This window comes from Dendrobates tinctorius, unplaced genomic scaffold, assembly GCF_039654945.1.
Source record: "Dendrobates tinctorius isolate UK_male_01 unplaced genomic scaffold, ASM3965494v1 ptg000028l, whole genome shotgun sequence".
NCBI lineage: Eukaryota > Metazoa > Chordata > Amphibia > Anura > Dendrobatidae > Dendrobates > Dendrobates tinctorius.
Window position 1 is genome coordinate 85,244,978 of NW_027361696.1, and position 14,165 is coordinate 85,259,142.

At 43.1% G+C, this 14,165-nt stretch overlaps 1 protein-coding gene across 1 annotated transcript in view; it reads right to left on the bottom strand.

Annotated features, from left to right (window-relative positions):
• Positions 1-14,165, bottom strand: part of LOC141085612 (uncharacterized) — a 79,899-nt gene that overhangs the window by 42,721 nt on the left and 23,013 nt on the right. The window contains exon 2 of the mRNA XM_073571139.1: positions 11,307-14,031. Within this exon, the coding sequence (XP_073427240.1) occupies positions 11,307-13,987 (2,681 nt within the window). The 5' untranslated portion in view covers positions 13,988-14,031. The remainder of the gene's footprint in view (positions 1-11,306; positions 14,032-14,165) is intronic.

Sequence of the window (14,165 nt, forward strand, 5' to 3'; positions counted from 1 at the left end):
GTTTTAGTGATGGAGGAAGGGATTTTCAGAGACAATAAAGAGGTCCATGAAGTTCAACAGAGGACATTTAACTTACAGTTCATTTTATTTTCAGTTTGTTGTTGTTCACATAGCATTTGTGAAGTTTGAAAGTTTGCACCCATTTTATTCAGAAGACGATACAAAGGGAAGCCACCAGATGGCAGAACACTTCCAAAGAATGATGATACAGATATATATGTATGTGTGTATATATATATATATATATATATATATATATATACACACACACATATGTATATCCACAAAGTTAATTACAATGCAATTGTGAAAGTTAGATTTATACAAATTTGGTGCAATGTAATTCCACACAAATAGTGTAATGCAATATAAAAAATTAAAGAGATAGGAAGCAGATACGAATGCAGGCTCCACGTCAGATCCTGACATGCGCTTCGCCCCTACTTCACCTGGGGTTTCATAGATGAAGTAAAGTTGAAATGTGTATAGGGGTCTGAGGTGGAGGCTGCTGTGATGACACCTTCTATTTTTACTTTATTAAATCTATATATCTAGTACATAGATCTATATAAATAGATATAGGTACAGTATATATGTATATGTATATATGGTATGTTTGATTTCTGATTATTATGGAGTAATTTATATGATATTTACTTCTTTAAAACAAAACCCGTGATTCTTTTAGTGCTAGAAAATCTTGTACAGATTTTTCTGATTGTAATTGTCACGATTTTACAAGTTTGCAGCAAATGCAGTTTATGTGTTCAGCAGTATTCTAAGCTATAGATTTATGGATTTATTATTCTTATAGTTTATTATGATTTTCATATTAATCAGTTAAAATCCATTCGATGTCTGACATTTTTTAATAAGTTATTCAGAAGCAAACGGTAAAATAATAAGTTGAAAATCCTGGTCTACAGCTGAACAAAGTGCTGGTACGTCCCCTCCCTTGGCTAAGTGTCCTTACATGACTATCAGTCAAAGATGGAACTGCTCAGCAAGAGACTAACCTTGTTCTCTGCAGATTTCTGCAAGACTTCACTTCTTTCTCATGTAGTTGCATTCAATTTTGGATACGCTTTGGGATGGTAAAACATTCCAGTACATGATCCTTTTATTTCCCTGAGAACGGAAGTGCCATAAATTGTCTTACCTTCGCCTCCTTTCCAGCTATCCATTTTTAAATCAAATCAAAAATTTATTTTTGCACAATTTTTTTTCCCTGCAGGATAAATGAGAGCCGCCAGCTTTCAGTCATGGGGGCGTGCAATTACAGTGAACGCTAAGATCACTGACAGAGGTGACTGTGAGGACATCCTGGCAATGACTGACAGTTGGCTCAGTGGTGCATCAATGCAAAGACAGTGTCAATCAGTGCCAGGGTAAGAATACAGTCCCCGCTCTCCATGCTTTGAATTGTTACTGCACACCAACACGCCTACACGACTGAAATCCGGAGGCTCCTTAGGGAAATAAAGTTTATTTTCTCCCATTTGCCACACTTTCAGTACTGTGGACAAGCACCTACATAACGCTATTAGTCTGAAGATGAACGCTATTTCTGCAGTTTAATAGCGTTATTGGGTCTCACAGGTTCCCTTTAAGCAATTCAATCCTCAAACTTAATCTTCCCACAAGCGACATGCACACACCTAATGTTCTTAAATGTAATCCTATTGTATCTGTTTGTCTCACATTACACTGCTTACTTTATGGGATCTTCAGAATGTGAATTACCTGTATGTAGAGATAATATACAGTTCGCTCACACTAGTGTACAAGGGGTCACTCACACTAGTCTACAGAGGTGTATCTAGGCTTTCTGGCACCCGGGGCAAGAATTCGGTTCGGCGCCCCCCCCAGCACACATGCGATTTGCACACTTAGTCATGTACTGACGAGCTGCTCTTCTTAATTGTCTTAATGTTCAGTGAAAAACTGAGACAAGCAGGAAGAGAAGCTCGTTGTCACGGGACCATAAGTATGAAAATCGCATATGAGTGAATTGTCCATGTGATGACTACGGCAACCTGCAGAGCTGAATCCTGACACTGCAAGCTTCTGAATTCTCACAATGAATGCACTGCACACTTTTAGGATTCTCTTGTACCGGTGGCAAGAGTACACGGTCATGTCAGCACAAGCACATGATTTAAATACTTCTGGCCACATTCCGACTAGACGTGCACAGCCTCACTCGGTTCATTTTCATTGAGTGAGGCCATGCATGTCTAGTCAGCATGTGACCGCCACATGTATGCAAGTTACCGGTACGAGAGAATCCTAACAGCGCTCAGTGAGAATTCAGAAGTCTGCAGTCACATAGAATGACTGCAGATTCAGCACAAACCTGGACAACCCCTTTAATGTTCCTAACAAATAAAAACATGAGAATAAGTCAGTATCACAAATAATATTTACATCCAGGTACCTTATAGATGACGTCATCTCTGGAGTTGTTCTCTTTCTTGTCCAGACCCCATGATGAGTTTTCTCATCCACTGCCGTCTCTGCAGACGTCCATCTTCTCCGGTCTTCTGCAGCAAATCTCCACACAATCCCCTTAAAAATATCTGCAATACACTGTTGCCTCACACTACTCCCTTCCCTCCTCATACTGTCTCCTCTAATATCCTCCTGTTCACCATACTGTGTCCTCATATATTTACCTTCTCACTCTCTGTACTGTCTGCTCATACATACCCGACTCCCCATTCTGTGTCTGCACACATCCCATCACCCTCACTCCCCATACTGTGTCCACATACATTTTTCGCATCGCTACTCACTGTGTCCACATACATTTACCTGTTTGCTCCCCATACTGTCTGCACCTATCCCCCCACTCACTATACTGCGTCTGCACCCATCCCCCATACTGTTTCCTCTTAGTGTCCTCAATTCTCCCCACACACATTAAATCCCCCATCCCCACTCCAAATCCCCCACACACATTTAATCCCCCATTCCAACTCCAAATCCCCCCACACGCATTAAATCCCCCCATCCCCACTCCAAATCCCCCCACACACATTAAATCCCCCCATCCCCACTCCAAATCTCCCCACACATTAAGTACCCCCCATCCCCATACCAATTCCCCCCACACATTAAATAACCCCCCATTCCCACTCCGAATGCCCCCACACATTAAATAACCCCCCTATCCCCATTATAAATATCCTGACAAATTAAATAACCCCCACCCCTACTTCAAATCCCCACACACATTAAATAACCCCCCATCCCCACTCTAAATCCCCCCCACACATAAAGTGCCCCCGTCCCCACTCCAAATCCCCACACTTTATATATCCTCCATCCCCACTCCAAATCCCCCCCACACTTTATATAGCCCCCATCCCCACTCCAAATCCCACCACACTTTATGTATCCCCCATCCCCACTCCAAATCCCCCCAAACTTTATGTATCCCCCCTTAATCTTCGGTGGTTTCTTCAGCTCCAGAGTGGAGCACACTTACCTCCAGCGTTTGATCTGGGCACCGGCGATTGACGTCAGCAGTGTGATCACATGATCTGATCACGCTGCTGACGTCGCTCTGACCCAGCGGTCAGAGCTTCAATTGTACTGGCGTCTGTATAGACGCCAGTACAATTGCTCCCTGGGAGCCAGCACTGCAGCTTCTCTGCGCTGGCTGTCAGCTTGACAGCTGACACAGAGAATGGCCAACTCCCAGGCCAGGGGGCAGCAGAATGCAGCCGCCAGGGAGGACACTGCGGACCGCCGCATTAGGCGGCCCGACTGCGCCCCCCTGCCAGCTGTGCCCCCCTGGATACGCCTCTGCTAGTCTATAAGGGCTCGCTCACAATAGTGTATAAAGGCTCGCTCACACTAGACTATAAGGGCTCGTTCACACTACTGTATAAGGGCTCGCTGACATTTGTGTATAAGGATTCGCTCACACTAGCCTAAATCCGCAGGTAAAATGCAGGTCATTTGACCTGCGGATTTACCTGCGGATTTAGCCAAATCCGCGTGGAAAAATCCGCAGCACAATCCGCAACGTGTGCACATACCCTAAAGACCCTACTGAACTGTGCGGTTTTGGGGCTTTTTATCCTCTCTTGTCTTCATGTAAAAACTGCAGATCCTTTATTAAGTGCAGAATCAAAGCTTTTCTGGATTATAAAAAGCAGATTAAAAATGCGGCTATGCAGCTTCACATCTGCACTAAAACGCATCAAATAAGGGGGAGAAGATTCTTATTGTGTAGTGTGGGGCGGATCCTGCAGAAAACACAGTATTTCAGCAGCGTGTGAACACGGCCGTACAGACACCAGAAGCCGGATGTCGCATAGTGACGCTACATAAAGATGAGGAAGTTCTGGCGGCTCCGACTGTGAATGAACAAACAATAATCCCCAGGTCCCAACTAGAGATGAGCGGGACGTACAGATGATGTTGTGCTGCCCGGACTAATCAAAAGCCACGCAGTGTCATATAGTCAGCATCTGCATCTAGCAGCAGCAATCAGTGCGCTCAGGTTGCTGCTGTTTAACTACTTAAATGCCACTCTTATCTATGACTGCAACATTTGAATGCCGTGATCATAGTATGGTCCCATTCAGGTGCCCATCGGCAGCCCCATGACACGACTGTGAGGTGCTCATGGGCTGAAGGGTCCTTCCCATTGCAGCCACCTTTGAGCCAGAGTGAATCATCCTCTGGCGTAGGAGACTGTGACGTGTATATTTTTTCCCTTTTTTCAGTACATCATAATGGTGTCAACTTGTCCCGCAAAAAAAAATACAGCCCTTTTATGGCTTCTTTGGCGGAAATGGAATAAGGAATAGAAAGAACTAAAAAAAAAAAGAAATAACATGAACTTCTATAATAAACATATTTTTGTTTTGATTTACTGTAGATCCTGTTATAAAATGTCCCTTTCTGCATTTTCTACAGTTGGTCCACTTTTTGATCCTTACACATCAGAATTTTCTTTGCTGTGGTCGACCTACAGAAAAGTCCCGTCCGTCTGTCCAGTCTCCCGCTACGTTTATAGGGGCGATCGTCGAATATATCCTGTATAATATTGCCATCTAGGGGCTGTTACAAGGTATTAATCTGTTTTCATGTTGAATTGTTTGCAGTGGGCTCTTAGCCACCAAAATAATAGAAATAAGGGTAAGCGCACACACTGCGGATTGGTTTGCGGATTTTTCCGCGCGGATTTGGCAAAATCCGCAGGTCAAAAGACCTGCGGTTTATCTGCAGATTAGCCTGCGGTTTAGCCCTATGGTTTCACACCTCTACAATGGAGAAGGTGTGAAACCGTGGCGGATTCCGCACAAAGAATTGACATGCTGCGGATTTGAGACCGCAGCAAATCCGTGTGGAAAAATCCACTGCATGTGCACAGCGTTTTTTGTTTTTCATTGATAATAATGGTACTGTACAATGCAGCAGAAACTGCTGCAGATCCGCAGGGCCAAATCCACTGCGGATCAGCAGCAGAATCCGCAGCGTGTGCACACACCCTCAATAAAAATAATGAACCTCTCCATTTTTAAAAAACAATTTCTGAGATACAATCTGATTCTCCATATATTTCACAGAATGGAAATTCATGCTATGCAAGCACCTGGTGGCTAACTAAAATGCAGATGGGGCAATTAGCTTGAGTACTTCTTCTAATATTGACTGATCACAGCGAGCACTGCTTTTACTTCAGCCCTGCGAGTATGCACTTGTAAGGGTGGTGGACTGTGCTATGGCGTTATTACCCCTTAAGACACCAATTACATGATGTGTTGTATTGTAGTGTGAATATTCTCTTATGTATTTTCTATATATTATATTATGTGGATTGTAATGTACAGTATAAAGTGAGATAAGTATTGTTAGTATAATGTGTTTCTGTATAGTGTTAAAAGATAGGAAGTGTAAGGTATAGTGTATAATATAGATCTGAAACTGAACCTGTCAAAGACTGAACTCCTCGTGTTTCCTCCCTCTACTAACCTACCTGTGCCCGACATTGCCATTTCCGTGTGTGGTTCCACCATTACTCCCCAGCAACATGCCCGCTGTCTTGGGGTCATAGTTGATTCAGAGCTTTCCTTTGCCCCCCACATCCGATCACTGGCTCGCTCTTGTTATCTGCACCTCAAAAACATTTCTTGAATTCGACCTTTTCTTACTTTTGACTCTGCAAAAACTCTTAGTGTTTCTCTTATTCATTCTCGTCTTGACTATTGTACCTTTCATCTAATTGGTCTCCCTCTTACCAAACTCTGCCCCCTTCAATCTGTCTTGAATGCTGAAGCCAGAATCATATTCCTCACCAATCGTTACACCGATGCCTCTATCTTGTGCCAGTCATTACACTGGCTACCCATCCACTCCAGAATTCAGTAATTCAGTATAAACTTATTACCCTCACCCACAAAGCCCTCCGTGGCTCAGCACCACCCTACATCTCCTCCTTTGTTTCAGTCTACCACCCTACCCGCGCCCTCCGTTCTGCTGATGACCTGAGGCTAGCATCCTCAACAGTCAGAACCTCCCACTCTCGTCTCCAAGACTATACACATGCTGCGCCAATTCTTTGGAATGCACTTCCCAGGTCAATACGATTAGTCCCAAATCCCTACAATTTTAAGCGTTCCCTAAAAACGCATTTATTCAGACTGGCCTACCGCCTCAACACATTAACCTAACCTATCCCTGTGTGGCACAGCCAAAAGTTTTACCATAACCAGGTTCCCCGCATCATGTTCCCACATGCTTTATGCATCTAGTAGCCCTCTGTGTCTGTACTGTTACACACTTAACATTATGGCTGGTCCATGCAATCAGGGCAACTGTTACCACCCACCTTTCGTGTCTACCTCTTTCCTCATAGACTGTAAGCTTGCGAGCAGGGCCCTCATTCCTCTTGGTATTTGTTATAATCTATGTGATTATTGTTATGCTGTAATGTCTATTGTCTGTACAAGTCCCCTCTATAATGTAAAGTGCGGCGGAATATGTCGGCGCTATAGAAATAAAATTATTATTATTAATGTAGATAGTTGACGATAGGGTAAGATAGAGTTAATGTTTGGGACTTATCCACAGTGGGTGGGGTTAGTGTTAGAGAAGTGACTGTTTTCCACTGGGAAGTGAGATAGGGTTTGGAGTGGAAAGTGAGCAGTGCCATATTGGAGGGTGATCCCGAATGAGAGAAGATTGAATAAGGAGGGATAGCGTGATCCCAAGGAAAAGTGACAAGCGAGACAGAGTGGGCTTCCTCCAGAGTTGGATCCTGGGAGAGGATGCCTAGCCACGAAACCTTGAGCTTGTGACACGGAAGGTAACAGGTCTCAGCAGGACTGAGAGACAGGGACTAGAAAAGGGTCCAGAGCAGGAAATCCAAGGAGCCAGTAGGGGAAGAAATAGAACGCAGAACTGCTTAGGAAGTAGAGGAGACTTTTGAATCAGGACTGCAGCACTAAAGCTGGGTTGTGGCCAAGTATGGAGATACAGTTTGCCTTTAAAACCCTGGAGTAAACTACAGAGGAAGGATACTGTGTGAAAATGCTTCATACTGCAAAGGAAATGTCCACAAGACTTTGCTACCCCTTATATATTACTCTTACCAAGTTAACATTCAGTAAATAGTTTATTTATTATGACTGGTGGTCTCCCTCATTTAACTGTGAAGCATCTGGACCTGGTAAACCAGCAACATCGGATACATGTGGCCTGGAAACCCACCTTCATGTAACGCTGAAGATGCGTGCCTCGCCCGTGGCTACTGCCCCGTGCCACGTTACACACTGACACTGCAGTAGCGCAGAAGTTCAAATATTCACCAACCTCTCCTCCTCTCTGGAGCCACTTGCTTCTTACACTTCCGGATGTATCACTGTAGCAAATGATGGCTACAAACAGGAGTCGGTGTTGAGAGCTTACCTGCACTGTGTGTGCGCTGCCGGGCTTCAGCAGTGTTAGTGTGCATGTGCAGGGCTGTTTCATGCGCTTCAGCAGTGTCCGTGTGCAAATGGAGGGCAGTTGATTGAATCCAGACAGCGCTCGCTCTAATGCAATGTAAGGAGGTGAGGGCATAGCCCTGTAAATATTGTTATTGCATATTAACTGTGTTCCTTACATGTCTGTGTGCAGTATATATGTCGTGTGTGTGTTTGCGGCTGCATGACAATAGCTAGTTAGAGTTAGTTGTAGTACCATTAAGGGACACTAGATGGAGACACCAAGCATAACTGAGGGAACCTGTGGAGAGGGTTAAGTGAGAGGAGTGGTTAGACAGGAGAAAAAGAAGATAGTTTTCCCTCCATGAGTTAGTTGAGTCAGGGGTAGCTATACTGGAAAGGAGTGAAGCACAGCGAATGCCTACAGCAGTAGCCATTACGTAGTGGTACTGGAGGTCCTGCAGTTAGAGACTGGGAACTGTGGGACTAGGGAGACGGAAGAAGGAGTCCTCATTGGTCAAGTCAGCTAGAAAGGAAGAGCTGAAGTGACAACCCAAGCCAGTCTATTGAAAGCAGCCCGTGTCTGGAGTTGTGCAACCCAGGGAGGTCCGTGGGTGAGCCCCCTGTGGAAGTAGCAGCTGGAGTACGGGAGCTTTGTAGAGAGTCTAGTGAGCTGCAAATCTAGGACACGAACAGGAGCAACAGTGCCGTAAAGGGGTGAGCTGTAACGGACAAGTCAGGTACCTTTGTGGGCTGAAGTCGGGCTCAGGAAGAAGGAAAGTAGTTCCGTGTTCATCGTGTTCCGTGTGACGTGTCAGCTTGTCTGTGTGGTTCATACGTGTGAAGTGAAGGAAGAAGTGACGTACTGCTGTAGATGAAGATGTATTGCTGTTATCGAGTAAAGAGTCCTGCAGCCATTGTGGATATGCTGTGCCCTAAAGAGAATAAAGCTGAGTTGTTAAAGTTGTTTCCAGCCTCTGTCTGCAGTCAATTGGGTCCCCAAAGTGCACAGCATACGGGTGATGAAACAGCCTCCAGCACAGTGAGTACTGGAACAACCACAGAAGCTACCCCCCGGCGGCCATGGTATTACAGCACTTTAAAAAGTTTTTCTTATGTACTTGTTCAAAAGCTCACAGCTTCCCAACCTCCCGCTTTTTTGCTTGCAGGGGACAACGTTCTGCTAATTGATAGACAGTTTGAGAAATCAGCAGTGTTGCTCCGATTCCCTGACCTAAATGCTGATATACAAGGCAACCTTGCATCTGCAGCATTGGCAGAGTGTAATGGCACTGAAGTTTGCCAGATCTAGCAATCCAACTACCATCACAGCAGCTTTCACAAGCTCTATTGAAAAGAGGTTACATATTTAGTAGACCGTCAACCACCACTGATAGACTGCTGTGGTGGTCGGTAACTTAGGCAACTAGCAATAACCAATAAAATTAAAAATCCTTCCGTTTTTTGGAAGAAAATTGCAGTAAGTTGTGAAGTTGCTTGTGTTTAACCATTTATAAGGCTAGTTTCACACTAGCGCTTTTGAGCGCAGCGACAGCCTGCGCACGGCCGCCGCTAAGCCCCGCCCCCTGCTGCGCCTCCGCCGGTAGCTCCGCCTACCGGCGCATGACGCTGCATGCGTCCTGTATCCCCTATCTTTGTCACTGGGGGCGCAGGCCGTGCGCAGTATGCGTTTGGAGGCGTATGCGTCCTTTTGACGGTGCACCGACCTGCGCCAAACGCAACCTGCTGCAGTTTGGTTGCGCTCGGCGCACCGTCAAAAGGGCGCATGCGTCGCCAAACGCATACTGCGCACGGCCTGCGCCCCCAGTGACAAAGATAGGGGACGCAGGACGCATGCAGCGTCATGCGCCGGTAGGCGGAGCTACCGGCTGAGGCGTGGCAGGGGCGGGGCTTAGCGGCGGCCGTGCGCAGGCCGTCGCTGCGCTCAAAAGCGCTAGTGTGAAACTAGCCTAATAGTGGGAATAACATTTGAAGCATAAAAACATTTTGTTGGGATTGTGCCTGGAAATAAAGCCCTTATTAATCCATGGTTCACTACAAGGGTTTACTAGACCACATGCATAAAGTGGTCTATTATTCTGTGGAGGGGATGGCAAAAAGTTTAATACATTTTCAGCAAATAATAATTGAAGAACCCAGTATGAGAGATTGCAGGGGGAGCCTTTTACATGCAGACAACTTCACCTCACCCTTCTGGCTACAGTGGTTCCTATTAGAGATGAGCAAATAAATTCAAATGGATTCAAATTTTACTCAAATTTTGCAAAAAATCCACATCTGTCAAATTGCAGATTGTTTGTAAATTGCTTCTGTGCCTCAATTTTTCTGAACCATGAATGACCATCAAAAGACTATAAAAGAGAAAAAAATCCTTATACTCACCTGCGCTCCTCTCCGTCATCCGTCCAGTCCTTGCTGCATCTTCTAGTCCCTGCCACTTGCATTGAAATTTTCCTCTCACACTGAGCTGGGACTTTCAGGTCTAATGAGGCTCCAGGCAGTTCTACTCAAGGTCTCGGTACACGTCTTGATGGCATGACATTATGACTAGTGATGAGCGAGTATACTCATTGCTCGGGTTTTTCCGAGCATGCTCGGGTGGTCTCCGAGTATTTTGGCGTGCTCGGAGATTTAGTTTTCATCGTCTAATCTTCATGATTTGCGACTGCTAGACAGCTTGAATACATGTGTAGAATGCCTGTTTGTTAGGGAATTCCCACATGTATTTAGCCTGTTTACAAGTCGCAAAACATGTAGCTGAGACGAGGAAAATTAAATCTCCGAGCACGCCAAAATACTCGGAGGACACCCGAGCATGCTCGGAAAAACCCAAGGAACGAGTATACTCGCTCATCACTAATTATGACCTTTCATGCGCGTGCACAGAACTCTTCAGGGCCTCATCAGAGTCGTAGGTCCCTGCTCAGTGTGAGAGGATCAGGTATTTGAGCAAAAGTGGCGAGGGATCAGAAGACGCAACCCAGACTGGATAAGTGGCAGTGAGGAATGGAGAGGCCAGAAAGATGAAACGATGAGGTGAGTATAAGGATTTATTTAATATTATGTTTATTATGATCTGGACCTTAGAGAGACAACCAAAGCATAATAAGGGACATTAACTTCTCAGAAAATAACTTTTCTATGTATCAAACTTTCTTGAAAAAAAAGGCTAATTGAAATTTTGCCTGATTCGCTCATCTCTAGTGTTTCAATATAAATTACCAGATATTAGAAATTACTAGATCCCTATATATTTGCATATTACCTTGATTACCAAAGTGCCTTCATATAAACTCTGAAGAAGTAAAGTCTTGCACAATAATTTCATTTAATCACCCTTACCTGAAGTCTGCGATTTCTTCCAAAAACACCACCAGCAATACATCCTCCTTCTCATAAAAGACTCGTGAACAAGCTATTTCTGCTTCTATTTTGCACCATTCACTTTCCAAATAATTTCTGCTGACAATACACAAAGTTTTACGGCTGTTGTTAATAGCTTCCTGGATATTATCAATGTGGTAGGATCCGGGCATGAAATCTCTAGGTTTAAAGCAAAGTTTATACTTGTGTTGTCCTTGGCTTTCCAAATGATGCAGTAATTCTTTTATAACCCAGTCTTCATCATCGGAGCAGTAGGAGATGTAGGCATCGTACGTGTAGAGTCTCTTTTTCTTTTGACTTCTCCATGAAAGCCAAGCTTTCAATAAGTGATAGAAGTAAAGCATGGACCACTTCAGTTTTACTGTTAGAAGACTTGTGGTCAAGAAGAGTAACGTGAAAGCAAAGGAGACACTGAAAAATAAAACAGACATGTCCATCCTACAAAAACTTAGATCCAGTCTGAGGAAATTGAAATCATGGGCAACTTGTCCAAGACAACTGTATGATTGCAAAAATGGTATCTGCACCTGAATGTTAAATTCAGACCAATTTTGGAACCAGTAATTGTCGCAAGAACATAAGAGAGGATTCATAAACAGGTCCAAAGTTCTCAACTTAGTCAATGGTTTCATAAGCTTTTCACTAATGTTCCTAAGTTTGTTGCCTCGTAGAGACAGGTTTTCCAGGAAATTAAATGAAGCAAACATGTCTTCAGGAAGATTTGTGATTTCATTGTTATCCAGGTGAAGAGATCTTACTTTATTACATTTTTTTATTAATTCCAAAGTGGAATTAAAATTGGCATCTTTGGAGGTTTCGGACATATCAAAGTCTGTCAAATTGGACAAATATAAAAATGATACTTCTTCAAAAAAGGAGCTTGAAATTCCTCTGACATTCAGCTTTTTAAGGGATTGTAAACCTTGAAAAAGTGCTGCCGAAACAGGATCCTTATAGCGTCGTGTTTGGTAGCTCATATCTAAGGATTCAAGATCCTTAAGCGTGTTAAAAGGACTTTTAGTGTCTCTTTTACTAAAACCCAGACCATTTCTACTAATATCTAGACTTTGAAGTGTTTTTAAGGAATTGAAGGTGATATCTGAAAATTTATAAATATCATTATTAGCTAAGTCTAGACTCATTAATGATGACAGCTCTCTAAAGCTATTACCCTGTACTGCATGGACTTTGTTGCCTGACAATAAGAGAGTTTCAAGTTTGTATAGTTGGTAAAAAGACTGCCTCTTAATTATTGATATACTATTGTCCCGTATATCTAGTAGATTTAGGTTCCTTATATATGTGAAGGTAAAAGACTCGATTTCTGCTATTTTACAGCTTCTCAGAATAAGGGTTTTGAGACTGAGTAGGCCTTCAAATGATTTGTTGTTGATATTGGTTAAGGAATTTTTGGAGAGGTCCAAGAACTGAAGACCAATTAAAGGACTGAATAATCTGTCTGGTAGATAATGGATTTGGTTTCTCTCGAGGATCAAAGTATGAAGGTGTATAAGACCAGTCCATGAGCTATTATGGATGATTTGTATTTTACACTTGTTAAGATACAGAACTTTAACGTTCTTAAACGTTTGAAGATCACTCTCCACCAGTACCTTAAGAGGACTTGTTGAAAGCACGAGTGACGTGAGATTGGTGCACTCTCCAATTTTCTTAATTTGGGAACTTGAAACTTTTGAACGCGATATGTATAAATCCCTTAATTTGGGGAAAGATCGGAACACCTGACATGGAATAGATAAATTATTATCAAGTTTGGGTCTCATGCTGGACCAGTGCAGTTCTGTTAAATGAGGTAGGTGGACTCCCAGAAGAAAGGAAATGTTCAATGGGTTTTCGTCAAAGTTGATCTGGACTAACTTTGGCACATTTGAAAAGGATAAAGCATTTATCGCGCTCATATTATTTTTCATCACCATGAGGTCGGTCAGATTGGGCATGTACAAATAACTAAGGTCTAAGACACCAATTAAATTATAGTTCAGGTCTAAAACGTTCAGCGACTGAAGGGCGATCAACTTTGGAGAAGATAAATGGGTCACACTATTAGAGCTCAGGTTCAGTTTAGATAGCTCCGCTAAACTATTTACAGCTTCTGCCACATTTGTAAAATTAGTGATATTATTAAAAGACCATTCGAGTTCTTGTAAACGATGAAGAGGGGTTAAACTAAAACTTTGTATTGTACTGATTCTGTTATATGGGATTTTGAGAATTCTCAGATTTGTAAAATCGCTCATGTCCCAATTATCCAAAGTTTGCAAATCATTGTAACTAAGGTCCAGAAAACAAAGATTCTTTAAATTTTTGAACGCCCCTGGCTGGACCTTCCTAATTTTATTACTGTTCAGCCGAAGCTCTAGAAGTTTGGGCAAATGGAAAAAAGTCTTATGTTCCACTACAGTTATGCCGTTTTGTGATGCATTCAGCCATTGCGTTTGATTGGGGAGATATTGAACGGCTTTTGTTAAGTTGTTGATTTCTTGTCCTATACAGTTTGCATATCGTGAGTTCTCGTAGGCCAAAAAACACTTGGCGTATCCATAGGATGATATGGGAGGTGCAATTTGGATTAATATTGCTAACAGGATTATTTGTTTGGCGGTGCAATAATAATTCATGTCAGAACATTCTCTAGTCCTCAAATAAAAGAAATAGTCGTAATCTGAAAAAAAAAGAAAGAAAAATGTACACCTTCTCTGCATATCAGACATACATCATAAGATACATACTGGGCAGCTTGCAGTAGTCTTGATAAAATCCCTGTTTTATCTGCAGCAGATTTAGCAGTTCTCTGAA